This window comes from Pan paniscus, chromosome 6 (genome assembly GCF_029289425.2).
Source record: "Pan paniscus chromosome 6, NHGRI_mPanPan1-v2.0_pri, whole genome shotgun sequence".
Taxonomy (NCBI): domain Eukaryota; kingdom Metazoa; phylum Chordata; class Mammalia; order Primates; family Hominidae; genus Pan; species Pan paniscus.
The window spans coordinates 119,455,011-119,471,627 of NC_073255.2; the positions used below are offsets into that span (position 1 = coordinate 119,455,011).

Genomic DNA, 16,617 nt, shown 5'->3' on the forward strand with positions numbered 1-16,617 from the left:
GTGTGAGCCACCGTGCCTGGCCCCTTTTCTTTCTTTATCATCTTGGTCAGTGTTCGGTGTTCAGGACACTTTCCCCTCACAGGTGGCCACACTTGGAGAGTTGTACAATGGCAGAGCTAGAGGGGACTTTATTTTTTTTTTTATTTTATTTTGTTTGTTTATTTTTTTTGAGATGGAGTCTCACTCTTTCACACAAGCTGGAGTGCAGTGGCATGATCTCGGCTCACTGCAACCTCCACCTCCCAGGTTCAAGCTATTCTGCCTCAGCCTCCTGAGTAGCTGGGACTACAGGTGCCCGCCATCATGCCTGGCTAATTTTTGTATTTTTAGTAGAGACAGGGTTTCACCATGTTGGCCAGGCTGGTCTCGAACTCCTGACCTCAGATGATTCACCCACCTCGGCCTCCCAAAGTGCTGGGATTACAGGCGTGAGCCACCATGCCTGGCCAGGGACTTTATGTTTACTATTATTTTTTGTTTGTTTAAATTTATGGGTTACAAGTGCAACCGATATATTGCACAGTGGTGAAGTCAGGGCTCTTAGGAAATCCATCACCCACATAATGTACTGTATTAGACTGTTCTTGCGTTGCTATAAAGAAATACCGGAGACTGGGTAATTTATAAAGAAAAGTTTAATTTGGCTCACAGTTCTGCAGGTTTACAAGCATGGTGCCGGCATCTCCTTGGCTTCTGGGGAGGTCTCTGGAAACTTTCATTCACGGCTGAAGGCAAATTGGGATTAAGAGAGTGAGGGGGCACCAGGCGCGGTGGCCCATGTCTGTAATCCCAGCGCTTTGGGAGGCCGAGGTGGGCGGATCATGAGGTCAGGAGATCAAGAGCATCCTGGCCAACAAGGTGAAACCCTGTCTCTACTAAAAGTACAAAAATTAGCTGAGAGTGGTGGCATGTGCCTGTAATCCCAGCTACTTGGGAGGCTGAGGCAGGAGAATCGCTTGAATCTGGGAGGCGGAGGTTGCAGTGAGCCGAGATCGCGCCACTGAATTCCAGCCTGATGACAGAGCAAGACTCCGTCTCAAAAAAAAAAAAAAGACAGTGATGGGGGAGGCGCCACGCCATTTTAAATAACCAGATGTCACGTGAACTGAGAGCCAGAACCCACTTATCACCAAGGGGATGGTGCTAGACCATTCATGAGAGGTCTGTCCCCTGATCTAATCACCTCCCACCAGGCTTCACCTAATGCTGGGAATTACATTTCAACCTGAGATCTGGAGTTTGGACAAATATCCAAACCCTATCACATACATTGCATTCATTACCTACCCACTCCCCTTCCGTGTCTCCATTGTGTACACATTGTTTACCTCCCTCTTAGAGAACATATGGTATTTGTCTTTCTGTGCCTGGGTGGTTCATGTAAGATAACAGCCTCCAGTTCCATCCACGTTTAGATCACAGCTGATACAGAGAGGGATGGCGACTTGTGCAGGGTCACACAGCTGTCACTGCCCAAGGGGTTCACCTTGCCTGCTGCTTAGACCCAGCTGATTTATCAAGACAGGGGAATTGCAATAGAGAAAGATGGCCGGGTGCCATGGCTTGCTCCTGTAATCGCAGCACTTTGGAAGGCTGAGGTGGGTGGATCACTTGAGGCCAGGAGTTCAAGAGCAGCCTCACAAACATGGTGAAACCCTGTCTCTACCAAAAATACAAAAATTAGCTGGGCCTGGTGGCACACACCTATAATCTCAGCTACTCTGGAGGCTGAGGCAGGAGAATCGCTTGAACCTGGGAGGCAGAGGTTGCAGTGAGCCCAGATCGCGCCACTGCACTACAGCCTGGGCAACAGAGTGAGACTCTGTCTCTACTAAAAAAAAAAAAAAAAGAGACAGAGAGAGAAAGAGTAATTTACACAGAGCCGGCTGTATGGGAGACTGGAGGTTTTTATCACTCAAATCAGTCTCCTGAGCATTCAGGATGGAGTTTTTAAAGACAATTTGGTGGGTAGAGGCTCGGAAGTTGGGGAGTGGTGACTGGTCAGGTTGGAGATGGAATCATAGGGGGTCAAAGTGAGGTTTTCTTGCTGTCTTCTGTTTCTGGATGGGATCATAGCACTGCTCAAGCCAGATTACAGGTCTGGGTGGTATCAGCTGATCCATCGAGGACAGGGTCTACAAAATATCTCAAGCACTGATCTTAGGTTTTATAATGGCGATGTTATCTCCAGGAGCAATTTGGGGAGGTTCAGACTCTTGCAGCCATAGGCTGCATGACCCCGTAAACCATAATTTCTAATCCTGTAGCTAATTTATTAGTCCTACAAAGGCAGACTGGTACCCAGGTAAGAAGGGGGTCTTTTTGGGAAAGAGATATTATCAATTTTGTTTCAGAGTCAAACCATAAACTAAATTTCTTCCCAAGATTAGTTCGGCCTACTCCCAGGAATGAAGGAGGACAGCCTAAAGTTAGAAGCAAGATGGAGTCAGTTAGGTCTGATCTCTTTCGTTGTCATAACTTCCTCCGTTATGATTTTTGCAAAGGCATTTGCACAGCCAGTGAACACGGACCCCGGCAGTGGTTTCCACGCCATGGGGGCCTCCTGGAGCCCTGGCTGGGCAAAACAGCCTGGCCCATCTTTGCAGCAGTGGGGTCTGGAGGTGGGTGGGTGGGAGCTCATGCCCCCCTGACGCTGTCTGTGTGTTAGTTACAGGACTCTGATCAGACCCACCTACAGAGTGTCCTACCGCACGGTGACGGCGCTGGAGTGGAGATGCTGCCCTGGCTTCACCGGGAGCAACTGTGATGAGGGTAAGTTGGCAGGCACTTGGGCTGCAGGGGGCCAGGCATGGGCCAGGCTGGCGTTTCTCCCTTCTCTGGCCTCCTCCTGCAAGCAGCTTTCCTTTCCTCCGTAGCTTGAAATCCTTTCCTTTTCCCAATCACCTCTGAAGCAAATGTTCTGTATCGGCCTGGCCAAACCAGGATGAAGCTGCCCGCCCTGACCGTGGGCACCGAGGCAGGTCCCAGTTTGCACTGGTTGGGTAGTGGAATACAGAAGCCAAAAACAGCACTGGTGCCAGGGGAAGGGATTTGATTTCTAGCCGGTTTCTTCCACTTTTGGCTCCGATGCACCCAGAACCCCTGGGGCAGGCAGAGTTGGATATCTGGGCTCTGAGCAAATGCGGATGAGGTCCCACCAGCCTTGAGGCCACGTATTTTGTAGACTGAGACAGAGAAGCTGACCGGTAGCTGCAGATAGACGTTCACCCAGCTGCTTTCTGCCTTTCTGCCCTGTTGGTGTTTAGCCCGGGGGCCTGGGCTCAGCCTAGCTCTGGAGCCTGAGAGGGTCACATAACAGCACTTAGGTGGGCCAGCAGTGGCAGACAGAGCAAATCCCCCTTCACTGCTGGCCAGGGAAATTGAGTCCTGCCTAATGAACAAGTTTGCAGCCCACCTTGTTCCCCAGCGTGGCTGGATGGGTCTGGAGGCTGAGGCTCAGCGGTCAGATTTTTCTTCTTTTTCTTTTTTTTTTTTTTGAGACAAGGTCTCACTCTGTTGCCCAGGCTAGAGTGGAGTGACATGATCATGGCTCACTGCAGCCTTGAACTCCTGGGCTCACTTGATCCTCCCACTTCACCCTCCTGTGCAGTTGGGACTGTAGGTGTGCACCACCATACCTAGCTATTTTTTTGTGTGATTTTTAGAGACGGGTCTTGCATTGTTGCTCAGGCTGTCTCAAACTCCTTGGATCAAGCGATCCTCCCACCTTAGCCTCCCAAAGTGCTGGGATTACAGGTGTGAACCACCTCTCCCGGCTGGAGGGGTCAGTTTTGTATTTGGAAACAGTAGCTGTCTCCCACCTTCGCTTTCTGACAAAATTCTTCTCTTCTCTGTCATCTTGTTACTTACTGATTTGATAGCAGGATCTATATGCTTTGAGTGTAAACTGTCTAAAGAGCTCTTTGGGTTACAAAGAATAACACAATTGACAGAAATAGAAAGACTCTGACAATTGCTTCAGGGGGCCTCTGGCCCACAGCAGAGCTGAAGGAAAAAGGCTGGGATGCCAGGGAGTCCGACAGGTGCCTCTGGTCCTGGTTGATGAGGTGCCTGATGCTGGCAGGGGAGGCTGGGCTATCCTTGTTGGAGGTTCCAGGGCTGACTTGGACCCTTCTTTGGAGAGGAGCAGGAAGGACCTCCAAGGTGAAGGGGTGAGGGGATGCCAGGTTTCTGAGCAGTGGGCTGGCCCTGGCATAATGCTATGGTGTTGAACGACCACAGCTCACAGGTCCCTCATGGAGGCCTGAGCCCTTCAATGCCAGGACTTGGACCTGCCATTCTGGTCAGTGCCACGGCTGTGGACACAGCCATCTGGTCCCCCCAACAGGATGGAGCAGGCCTGCCATCTAGATCCTGCCAGGGGCCGAGGAGGCGAGAGTTGCTAGGGAAGTGATTAGTTTACCCTTAAGTAAGTACCTGAGCCTGTTTCAGTGATCAATAAAATCAGCAATGTTAGCCGGGAATGGTGGCTTATGACTGTAATCCCAGCATTTCAGGAGGCTGAAGCCGGAGGATCGCTTGAGCCCAGGAGTTTGAGACCAACCTGGGCAACATGGTGAAACCCTGTCTCTACTAAAATATACAAAAATTAGCCAGGTGAGGTGGCATGTGCCTGTAGTCCCAGGTACTCAGGAGGCTGAGGTAGGAGGATCACTGATGTATGTGTGTATACACACACACATGTATTTGTAGATTGGGGGTCCCCAAGACCACCCTTAGGTTTGACACCTTGCTAGAAGAACTCAGAGAATGTATTAAAAACTATTATGCTCATGGTCATGGTTTATTACAGCAAAAAGATACAGATTAGGATGGGCGCGGTGGCTCATGCCTGTAATCCCAGCACTTTGGGAGGCTGAGGAGGGAGGATCACTTGAGGTCAGGAGTTTGAGACCAGCCTGACCAACATGATCAAACCCCAACTCTACTAAAAACCCAAAAATTAGCCGGGCATAGTGGTGGGTGCCTGTAATCCCAGCTACTTGGGAGGCTGAGGCAGAAGAATCGCTTGAACCCAGGAGGCACAGATTGCAATAAGCCTAGATTGTGCCTCTGTACTCCAGCCTGGATGACAGAGCGAGACTCAGTCTCAAAAAAAAAAAAAAAAAAAAGATACAGATTAAAATGAGCTAGGGAAGAGACGCATGGGGCAGGCCGGGCACAGGAGAGTTTCATGTATGGAACCTCTAGTTGTCGCCTCCCAGTGGAGTTGTGGACAGCCGTACTTTCCCAGCAATGACATGTGTCAGTATATACAAAATATTGCCACCCGGGGAAGCTCATCTGAGCCAGAGATTTTACTGTGGCTTAGTTACATGGACCATGGCCAGCCTGCATGGCTGACTCAGATTCTAGCCCCTCTGGAAGTTGAGCTGGTACCAGGTGGTGCAAGGATGTCCTCATCAACGACATTGTTAGCACAAACTATCCAATGTGGCCCGCGTTAGCATAGACTGTGTGGCATGGTCGAAGGTCCCCAGGTAGGCAGATACTGTGACCAAGCTGGACATTCCAAGGGCTTCCAAATACCTCCCACGAGCCAAGTGCAAAGGCCAGACCTCCTTTAGGGTAAGATTAATTCTTTGTGTGTGTATATATATAATATGTGTATTACATATTATTATTGAAATATATAATATATAGTCATTGTGATATATTAATAATATATATTCTATATTCAATAATATAGAATTATTGAATTATTTATATTCCATATTCTATATGAATGTGAATTCCATATTCTATATGAATGTGAATTCCATATTCTATATGAATGTGAATTCCATATTCTATATGAATATGGAATGTAGAATGATATACAATTCTATATGGATATTGAATGCATTATTAATAATTTATATATTCCAGTAATATATATTTTCAAATAATTATAGATATTAATTATTGATAATAAATATTATCGAATAAATATTCATATATTGAATAATATATAATATTGAATAATATTGAATAATTGTTGATATATATTATTGAATAATTATTAATAATAATATATATTCCAGTAACATATAATATATATTATTGAAATATATGATATGTATTATATATTGTTGAAATATATAACATATAATTGAAATATATAATATAGTCATTGAGATATGTATGTAATATATATCTCAATAATATAATCTCAATAATATATATAAAATATGTTACTGTAGACAATTTATACATTGTATATAATATATACAATATGAAAGATATATTTATATATGATATGTATTATAATGTGAATTATGTATTATAATTTATATTATATTTCTATTTAAACAATGTATGTATTATATAAATTATATATAATGTTATATTTAAATTATAATTTATATTACATATAAATTATATACAATTTAAGTATCCCTAGTCCAAAATCCAAAATGTTCTAAAATCTGAAACTTTCTGAGCCCTGACATGATGCTCAAAGGAAATGCCAAGTAGAACATTTTGGATTTCTGATTTTCTGATTTGGGATGCTGAACTGGTAACATAATTATATATTATACGTAAAGTATATAATTTATATATGTATATAAATACGAACCTGAAATTAAGACCACTAAGGTTGAGCCTATGGGGTAGTAAAGACAAAAGCTTTGTGGTTATTGTCTCTACTGAAAAGAAATCATTTGCTTCTTTTTTTTTTTTTTTTTTTTGACGGAGTCTCGCTCTGTTGCCCAGGCTGGAGTGCAGTGGCACAGTTTCCACTCACTGCAACGTCAGCCTCCTGGGTTCAAGCGATTGTCCCACCTCAGCCTTCTGAGTAGCAGGGATTACGGGCATCCACCACCACACCCAGCTATGTTTTTTGTATTTTTAGTAGAGATGGGGTTTCACCATTTTGGCCAGGCTGGTCTCGAACTCCCGGCCTCAGGTGATCTGCACCCATCGGCGTCCCAAAGTGCTGGAATTACAGGCGTGAGCCACCGCGCACAGCCAAAATCATTTGCTTTTTACCAGTTTTGTATGAGTTAACATCCAACTTGGCAGAATCTGAGCTGCAATGCATAGTGAGCGGTAACTCAAAGTGACATTCTCCTGGGGTGTCATACGGCACGTGGGCAGGCTCATGAGATAGTGCTGTAGCCTGACTCTGGAAGGTTAGTGCCTCAGCTTTTTGCCCTATTTCCACATTTTGCAGAGCTCTTCTTGCAGACTGAGTGGATGAAACACAGTAGCCCATGGCAGCAGGTGGCAGGACCGTGGGAGGACAGTCCCTGCTGACTGGGAGGTCCTCACCACCAAGTAGGTTCATGTGGGGCTGTGGACCCACCTTTCTTAATAGAGGAGGCAGAAGTGAAGCGGGGTGACTGTGAGCTGGTGAAGTGTTCCAAAGGTGTCCACCCTCAAGGGCTTGGCACTTCCCTTCAAGAAGAAATTTCTTATCCGATAAACCACATTGATATTGATCAATATACAGTCATGCGTGGCTTAATGATGGGGCTATGTTCTGAGAAATGCATCATTGGAAGATTTGTCATTATGGGAACACCAAAGGATGTACTTACAGAAACCTAGATGATCCAGCCTATTACACACCTAGGCTAGATGGTCTAGCCTATTGCTCTGGGCTGCAAACCTGTATAGCATGTGACTATGCTGAATTCTGGAGGCATTAGGAATATAATGGTAAGTATTTGTGTATATCAACATATCTACACATAGAAAAGGTATAGTAAAAATATATTATTATTATTTATTAATTTTTTTTTTTGAGATGGAGTCTGTCTGTCAGCCAGACTGAAGTGCAGTGGTGTGATCTCTGCTCACTGCAACCTCCGCCTCCTGGGTTCAAGGGATTCTCCTGTCTTAGCCTCCCAAGTACCTGGGGTTACAGGCATCTGCCACCATGCCTGGCTAATTATTGTATTTTTAGTAGAGATGGAGTCTCACCATGTTGGCCAAGCTGACCTCAAGTGATCTGCCCGCCTCCGCCTCCCAAAGTGTTGGGATTACAGGCGTGAGCCACTGTGCCCGGTCTAAAATACAGAATTATAATTTTAATGGGGGTGGGGGAGCAGACGTGGTGGCTCACGTTTGTAATCCCAGCACTTTGGGAGCCCAAGGCAGTGGATCACTTGAGGTCAGGAGTTCGAGACCAGCTTGGCCAACATGGCAAAACCCCGTCTCTACTAAAAATAGAAAAACTAGCCGGGCGTGGTGGCACGTGCCCGTAGCCCCAGCTACTCAGGAGGCTGAGGCAGGAGAATGACTTGAACCCGGGAGGAAGAGGTTGCAGTGAGCTGAGATAGTGTCACTGCACTCCAGCCTGGTTGACAGAGCGAGACCCTGTCTCAAAAAGGAAAAGAAATTTTATGAGACCACTCGTATATGCAGTCTGTTGTTGACTGAAATGTCATTATGTGGCATGTGACTGTACTCACCAGAAACATCTGGAGTTCTTGGACTGATTATGATGAGTTCCAGCACCTCTCAAGATGCTCTCAGCCTCAGACCTCTGCCAGCCCCTCCCTGGTGGAGAAGCCTTCTGGGCTTCAAGCACCTTGCTCAGGATGCGTGTCCCCTTCTGAAAGTTTTAGGGTTAAGTGACTTCTAGCTGTGTGCCTGAGGGTCCTGGACATCTCAGGAGTGGGGAGTTGGCAGCTGAAGAATTCCTGGGAGTCTGAGCCTGGGCTGAGTTTGGGATCGGCTCCTGAAAACCCTTGTAAAGATTTTACATTCCCGAATATAAACCAATAAAGACAGCAGGCTAAATCAAGGCCATGCCCATGTCTTGGGCACATTCCGAAGATGGTTGTGGTGAGTCCCGCACCATTAATTCCCTTTTGCTTCTCATTCCTGCCTCTCTGGAAACAAGCAGGTCCATGAGATGCAGTTCAGTGGGTTTTGCTGTGGTTCAGTGGGGTTTCCCTCCCTAGACACCCCAGGAGTGCAGGTCTAAGGTTTGGAAATACTTTCCTTTCTACATATGTCTATACATGGTCCATCTTAATGAATTGCACATTTCGTGTTTGTGAATTCACCTCCTTGATAAAATTGATGGGTAACCCCCAAATCAATAACTTGCAGCGGTCATTCATGGATATGGGGCACAGTAGCAAAAACTTTGAGTCACCAGACGTGTATGTTTCCTACTGAGGTCAAACCAGGTGACACCCTGGCTCCTTGTTTCCCTCTCAAACTGCAAAGAAGTGTCCTGTTCTTTTCTTTTTTTCCTTTTCTTTTCTTTTTTTTTTTTTTTTTTTTGTTATGGAGTCTCACTCTGCTGCTCAGACTGGAGTGCAATGGCATGATCTCGGCTCACTGCAACCTCCCAGGTTCAAGTGATTCTCCTGCCTCAGCCTCCCAAGTAGCTGGGATTACAGGTGCCCGCCACCACACCCAGCTAATTTTTGTATTTTTAGTAGAGACAGGGTTTCACTATGTTGGTCAGGTTGGTCTCGAACTCCTGACCTCAGATGATCCACCCACCTCGGCCTCCCAAAGTGCTGGGATTACAGGGGTAAGTCACCACACCCGGCCAAGTGTCCTTTTCAAGGTCTGTTTAGTACCATAGTTTTTGCATCTTTCTGCCTTTTTGGGGGTGGTTTGTTGTTTAGAATGTCCCCCAGGCATAGCGCTGAAGTGCCCTCTGGTATCCCTAAGCGCAAAGAAGCTGTGATGTTCCTTGCGGAGAAAATAAGTGTGTTAGATAAGCCTCGTTCAGGCATGAGTTATAGTGCTGTTGGCTGTGAGTTCAATGTTAATGAATCTACAGTAAATATGTTAAAAGATGCCTTTAAACAGAAACACAGGTAAGACAAGGTTATGTATTAATGGGTTGATGATCATGAAATCAGAGGCTCAAAGGACCTAACCCTGTATTTCCCGTATAAGCAATGGTTCAGTATTCACTAAGGTAGTGTAAATGGTGATTTCATAGAGCATAACTTCTGTGGGCCAGCATCAATTGTATCTATGGATCTATGTCTAACTAAATATCTAAAACAAAATTTTTTCTTTATCTTTTTTTTTTTTTTTTTTGAGATAGAGTTCTGCTCTGTCACCCAGGCTGGAGTGCAGTGGTACCATCTCCACTCACTGCAACCTCCGCCTCCCAGGCCCAAGTGATCCTCCCACCTCAGCCTCCCGAGTAGCTGGGACTACAGGCATGAACCACCACACCTGGCTAATTTTTGTATATCTTTGTAGAGACGGGGTTTCACCATGTTGCCCAGGCTGGTCTCCAACTCCTGGGCTCAAGCAATCCACCTGCCTAGACCTCCCAAAGTGCTGGGATTATAGGCATGAGCCACCATGGGCAGCCTAGTTTTCTCTTATTACAAAAGTAACTACATGTTTAGTGCAGAAAACATAGAAGCATGTAGTATTACACCTCTCACTTGGGTGAGAAGCCTCCAGATCTTTCTCTGTGCTTGCATGTTAATTGCACTGTACATGCTGTTTGGTAAGTTTCTTTTCTTTTTTTTTTTTTTTTGAGACTGAGTTTCACCTTGTAGCCCAGGCTGGAGTGCAATGGTGCAATCTCAGCTCACTGCAACCTCCGCCTCCCAGGCTCAAGCGATTCTCTTGCCTCAGCCTCCCAGGTAGCTGGGATTACAGATGTGCGCCACCACACCCAGCTAATTTATTATTTTTATTATTTTTAATTTTTTTTGAGATGGAGCCTAGCCTGTCACCCAAGCTGTAGTGCAGTGGCGTGATCTCAGCTCACTGCAACCTCCGCCTCCTGGGTTCAAACCATTCTCCTGCCTCAGCCTCCCAAGTAGCTGGGACTGCAGGTGTACGCCACCAGGCCTGGCTAATATGTTTTGTATTTTTAGTAGAGACGAGGTTTTACCATGTTGGCCAGGCTGGTCTCGAACTCCTGACCTCAGGTGATCCGCCTGCCTTGGCCTCCCAAAGTTCTGGGATTACAGGTGCGAGCCACTGCACCTGGCCTGGTAAGTTTCCTTCTCATATAAATTATCATGAACATCTGTCTTTGGCAATAGATAGCCTTCTATAATATCATTGTGAGTGTTTGTAGAACTTGAGTATACACACACTTTATTAAATAATGTAAGATATTTAAATTGTTTCTAATTTTTAAATAACATTACTGTAAGTATATATATATATATTTAATGGAGATAAAATTTACACATACTTAAATGCACAGATTTTCTCTTTTTTTGAGATAGGGTTTCATTCTGTTGCCCAGGCTGGGGTGCAGTGGTGTGATCATGGCTCACTGCAACCTTGACCTCCCAGGCTCAAGCAATCCTCCTACCTCAGCCTCCCAAGGAGCTGGGACTACAGGTGTGCACCATGCTGAGCTATTAAAAAAAAAAAATTCTGTCTGGGTGCGGTGGCTCACGCCTGTAATCCCAGCACTTTGGGAGGCGGATCACCTGAGGTCGGGAGTTCGAGACCAGCCTTACCAACATGGAGAAACCTCGTCTCTATGAAAAATACAAAATTAGCCGGTCGTGGTGGCACATGCCTGTAATCCCAGCTACTCGGGAGGCTGAGGCAGGAGAATCTCTTGAACTTGGGAGGCAGAGGTTACGGTGAGCCGAGATCGCGCCATTGCACTCCAGCCTGGGCAACAAGAGCAAAACTCCATCTCAAAAAAATATATATGTATTTTGTAAAGACTTGTTTACAAAACAAGTCTTATTATGTTGACCAGGCTGGTCTCAAACTCCTGGTTTCAATCTATCCTCCTGCCTCGGCCTCCCAAAGTGCTGGGATTTTAGGTGTAAGCCACTGTGCCAGGCCCACAGATGTTAAATGTACAATTTGATGAGTTTTGATAAATGCATACTCATTTCCATCAGCTCCCAGAAAGTCTCTACCCCAGTGTAATTGCTCAGTGGGTTCTTCCTGCCTGCCGCCCAGACAAAACCAGTTCACTGAGACCGTGGTATTACAGTAAAGAAGTATTTTAATTAACATGATGCCAGCCACGTGGGAGAACTGGAGTTATCACTCAAATCAGTTTCCTTGAAGGCTTGAAGGTTAGGGTTTTTCAAGGATAGTTTAATGGGCAGGGGACTAGGGAATGGGCGCTGCTTACTGTTTGGGGATGCCATCATAGGGGTGTGGAAAACGGTCCTTGAGCACTGAGTCCAACACTGGGTGCAAGGCTACAGGACTGGTTGAGTGATGAGTCATGAGTCCGGGTGGGGTCAGTCAGTTGCCAGCATGCAAAAGTCTGAAAAATATCTCAAAAGACCAATCTTAGGTTCTACCATAGTTATCTATAGGAGCAACTGGGGAAGTCATCAATGTTATGACCTCTGGCCTCATGTCTCCTGTGCCATAAAGGATTATAGAAACCATGTCTACATTTTAGCAGAATTCAGGCACCTATAATTCTAATCTCATGTCCTTTCATTGTCTTTCAAAGGCAGTTTCCTCCCCTAAACAAGGAAGGAATCCATTTTAGGGAGAGACTATTATCATCCTTGCTTCAAAGTTAAACTATAAGCTAAATTCCTTCCATGTTCAGCTTGGCCTCTACCCAGGAGTGAGCAAAGACCCCCAGCGTGTGAAGTTAGAAGCAAGATGGAGTCAGCTATTTCAGATTTCACTCACTGTCATAATCTTTGCAAAGGCAGTTGCACTAGAAAGCACTGTTCTGACTTCTGTCATCATAGATCAATTTTGACTATTCTTGAACTTTATATAAATGGAACCATACAGCATATAATCTTTTGTGTATGGTTTGTTTCACTTGCATTTTTGAGATTCTTCCATGTTTTACATATACATGTGTAGTTTACTTGTATTTGTTGCTGGATATTATTCCATTGCATGAATAACCATCATTTTGCTAGGTTGTGGTATAGCTTAACTTTTTTTTTTTTTCTTTTGAGATGGAGTCTCACCCTGTTGCCCAAGCTGGAGAGCAATGGCACGATCTCGGCTCATTGCAACCTCCGCCTCCTGGGTTCAAGCGATTCTCCTGCCTCAGCCTCCCAAGTAGCTGGGACTACAGGCACCCACCAGCACACCTGGCAAATTTTGTATTTTTAGTAGAGATGGGGTTTAACCATGTTGGCCAGGCTGGTCTTAAACTGCTGAGCTCAAGCAATCTGCCTGGCTCGGCCTTCTGAAGTGCTGGGATTACAGGGTTAGCCACGGCACTTGGCCTCATTAGATTTATACTTTAAGGATAATTCCTTAAGTCACATTTCACCAGTAGATGTCCTACCAGTTACTTCAATCTGGCTAGCAGCATAGTGGACTTCATCACCTTTACCAATATCATGTCAATGTGTCTGTATTCCTCACCTATGAAATGGTACTTTAGGCCGTCACAGTGGCTCACGCCTGTAATTCCAGCACTTTGAGAGGTTGAAGCAGGAGGATCACCTGAGGTCAGGAGTTTGAGACCAGCCTGGCCAACATGGTGAAACCTCGTCTCTACTAAAAATCCAAAAAAACTAGCCGGGCGTGGTGGTGCATGCCTGTAATCCCAGCTACTTGGGAGGCTGAGGCAGGAGAATCACTGGAAGGTGGAGGTTAGAGTGATCTAAGTGAGCCAAGTGAGCCAAGATCACACCACTGCACTCCAGCCTGGGCAATGTGAGTGAAAACTCTGTCTCCAAAAAAAAAAGAAACGGTACTCTATAGTTTAGAAAGTGTTTTCAGTTTGTTGTGTTTCCATTTTGTAGATGCAGAAACAGGCGCAGAGGAAATAAGAGATTTGGCCAAGTCATCTAGCTAAGGAGTGGCCAGTGTAGAACTGAAACCTGGGTTTTGTTTTGTTTTGTTTTGAGACATGGTCTGACTTTGTTGCTCAGCCTGGAGTGCAGTGGCACGATCATAGCTCACTGCAGCCTTGAACTCCTGGGCTCGAGCAATCCTCCCACCTCAGCCTCTTGAGTAGCTGGGACTACAGATGCGTGCCACCATGCCTGGCTAATTTTTTAATTTATTTCATTTTTGTTTTGTAAAGTGAGGTTTCACTATGTTGCCTAGATTGGTCTTGAACTCTTGGCCTCAAGCGATCCTCCCACCTTGGCCTTCCGAAGTGCTGGGATTACAGGCATGAATCACTGTGCCTGGCTGAACAGGGATCTTTTTGTTCCTAATTAGGTGCCCTTTACTCTAAGCTACCTGGGACCTTTGCAGTCTTGGGAAATCCCACCCGAAGTTGTCCCAGTACAAGGGACAGGGCCGCTAGTCTCTGGGCTGGCTCCTTCCTGCAATTCCTAAGGTGGCCTTGTCCCTAGAGTTCTTTTGTTTGTTTGTTTGTTTGTTGTTTGTTTTTTGAGACGGAGTCTCGCTCTGTCACCAGGCCGGAGTGCAGTGGCACGATCTCATGCTCACTACAACCTCTGCCTCCTGGGCTGAAGCGATTCTCCTGCCTCAGCCTCCTGAGTAGCTGGAATTACAGGTGCCCACCACCACACCCAGCTAATTTTTTTTTTTTTTTTTTTTGTATTTTTAGTAGAGACGGGATTTCATCGTGTTAGCCAGGATGGTCTCTATCTCCTGACCTCATGATCCTCCCACCTTGGCCTCCCAAAGTGCTGGGATTACAGGCATAAGCCACCACACCTGGCCTACGACCCTGGAGTTTTAAGGCCCCATCTCACATTGGCTTGGTGTTGTAGAAGAGATTTACCACAAAGTTGATCATCTCAACCATCAGGAGATAATAAGTTTATTCTGAGTAGGGGATTTTTACTCTTTTTTTCTGTATTCCAGCTGGAAATGAATCCAACCGGGACAGGAAATGAATCCCCTGGACTCCTATATGGGCAAGGGCAGGCCTGGGACAGAGGGGCTTAGCTAGTCCATCCAAGCGTGGAGCTGATTGATTTGAGTCCAAGGCGATGCTAACCATTCTGCCCCGACTCTAGCTCTGTGTACGGGCATGTCTGTGTTTTGAATGGCTGAGGGTTCAAAGCCAGAAGGAGTTGGTTCTCCTGAGAAGAGGCTGCAGCCTCCTGGTCTATCTGCAGAGCTCATCGCTTTAGGAAAGTGACTCCCCATGAATCTGATGATGTTTCTGAGACTTGCCTTCCATAGCTGTCATTCAAACTAGGACCATTTATCAAAATGAGCCGAGTGCATAGCACGTTCCGGGCGCCGGATGCTTGGATCACATTGATGAACAAGGGACTTCAGGGGCTCCCAGGTGTGCTGTGTGTGTGTGGTGGAGAGTGTGCAGGGGCCAGAGGAATGAACAAATCATCCAATACTGTGAGATAAGGACTTTGCTAAAGGTACGATTGAGGTGTTGTGAGATTCACAGGAGGTAGAGATCTGGGTGATCCTCCTCTGGTTCAAGGCCTGGCTCCCTGGGTCTAAGTTTCTCAGAATCCCACTTCACCATGCATCCTCTCTCTTCTGTAGATTGCATCTTTCTTCCCCACCGGCTCTTTCCCATCAGCACCTAAGGATACTCCAACATCTCTCTCCTTTAAGAAAACAGCCTCAGGCCAGGCGCGGTGGCTCACACCTGTAATCCCAGCACTTAGGGAGGTGGAGGTGGGTGGATCACGAGGTCAAGAGTTCGAGACCATCCTGGCCAACATGGTGAAAAATTGTCTCTACTAAAAATACAAAAATTAGCTGGGAATGGTGGCACGCATCTGTAATCCCAGCTACACAGGAGGCTGAGGCAGGAGAATCGCTTGAACCCGGGAGGCGGAGGTTCCAATAAGCCAAGATCATGTCACTGCACTCCAGCCTGGGTGATAGAGACTCCATCTCAGGAAGAAAAAAAAAAAAGAAAGAAAGAAAAGAAAACAGCCTCATTGCGTCTACATCATTCTTTTGCTGTTGGCTTTTCTCAGCCAGCCTTCTTGGAAGCACTGGTTGCTCTGCCTGACTCAGTTTCCTTGTTTATAGGGTCTTCTCCAACCTCTGCGGCCAGGTCTCTGCCCTGCTTACTGTCTCATTTGCACCTGCGGGATGTTACTTTATTTTATTTTTTGAAACAGGGTCTTGCTCTGTCACCCAGGCTGGAGTGCAGTGGAGCGATCATAGCTCACTTCAATCTCCTGGGCTCAAGTGATCCTCCTTCCTCAGCCTCCCAAGTAGCTGGGACCACAGGTGCACAACACCACGCCCAGCAATTTTTTTTTTTTTTTTACATTTTGTAGAGATAGGGTCTCTCTATGTTGCCAAGGCTGGTCTCGAATTCCTGGTCTCAAGCAATTCTCTTGCTTTGGCCTTCCAAAGTGCTGGGATTACAGGTGTGAGCCACTGCACCTGCCCTCCTCCTCCTCCTCCTTTTTTTTTTGAGACAGAGTTTCGCTGTTGTTGTGCAGGCTGGTGTGCAATGACACGATCTCAGCTCCCTGCAACCTCTGCCTCCCGGGTTCAAGCGATTCTCCTGCCTCAGCTTCACAGGTAGCTGGGATTACAGGTGCCTGCCACTACACCCGGGTAATTTTGTATTTTTAGTAGAGATGGGGATTCGCCATGTTGGTCAGGCTAGTCTCAAACTCCTCACCTCAGGTGATCCACCTGCCTCGACCTCCCAGAGTGCTGGGATTGCAGGTGTGAGCCATGGCGCCCAGCCACCTCCTTCTTCTTCTAATTATGATCTTCCCTGGGGCTAATTTCACACATTGCCACTCAAGGTCACACACCTTACCTTTCTCACTACAGCAG

At 46.2% G+C, this 16,617-nt stretch overlaps 1 protein-coding gene across 4 annotated transcripts in view; it reads left to right on the plus strand.

Annotated features, from left to right (window-relative positions):
- Positions 1 to 16,617, plus strand: part of COL26A1 (collagen type XXVI alpha 1 chain) — a 195,850-nt gene that overhangs the window by 82,131 nt on the left and 97,102 nt on the right. For 3 of the 4 annotated variants that reach the window (XM_034964649.3, XM_034964646.3, XM_034964650.3), the window contains exon 3: positions 2,669 to 2,772. In XM_034964649.3, the coding sequence (XP_034820540.1) occupies positions 2,669 to 2,772 (104 nt within the window). The remainder of the gene's footprint in view (positions 1 to 2,668; positions 2,773 to 16,617) is intronic. The other variant, XM_034964647.3, reaches the window with a different exon arrangement.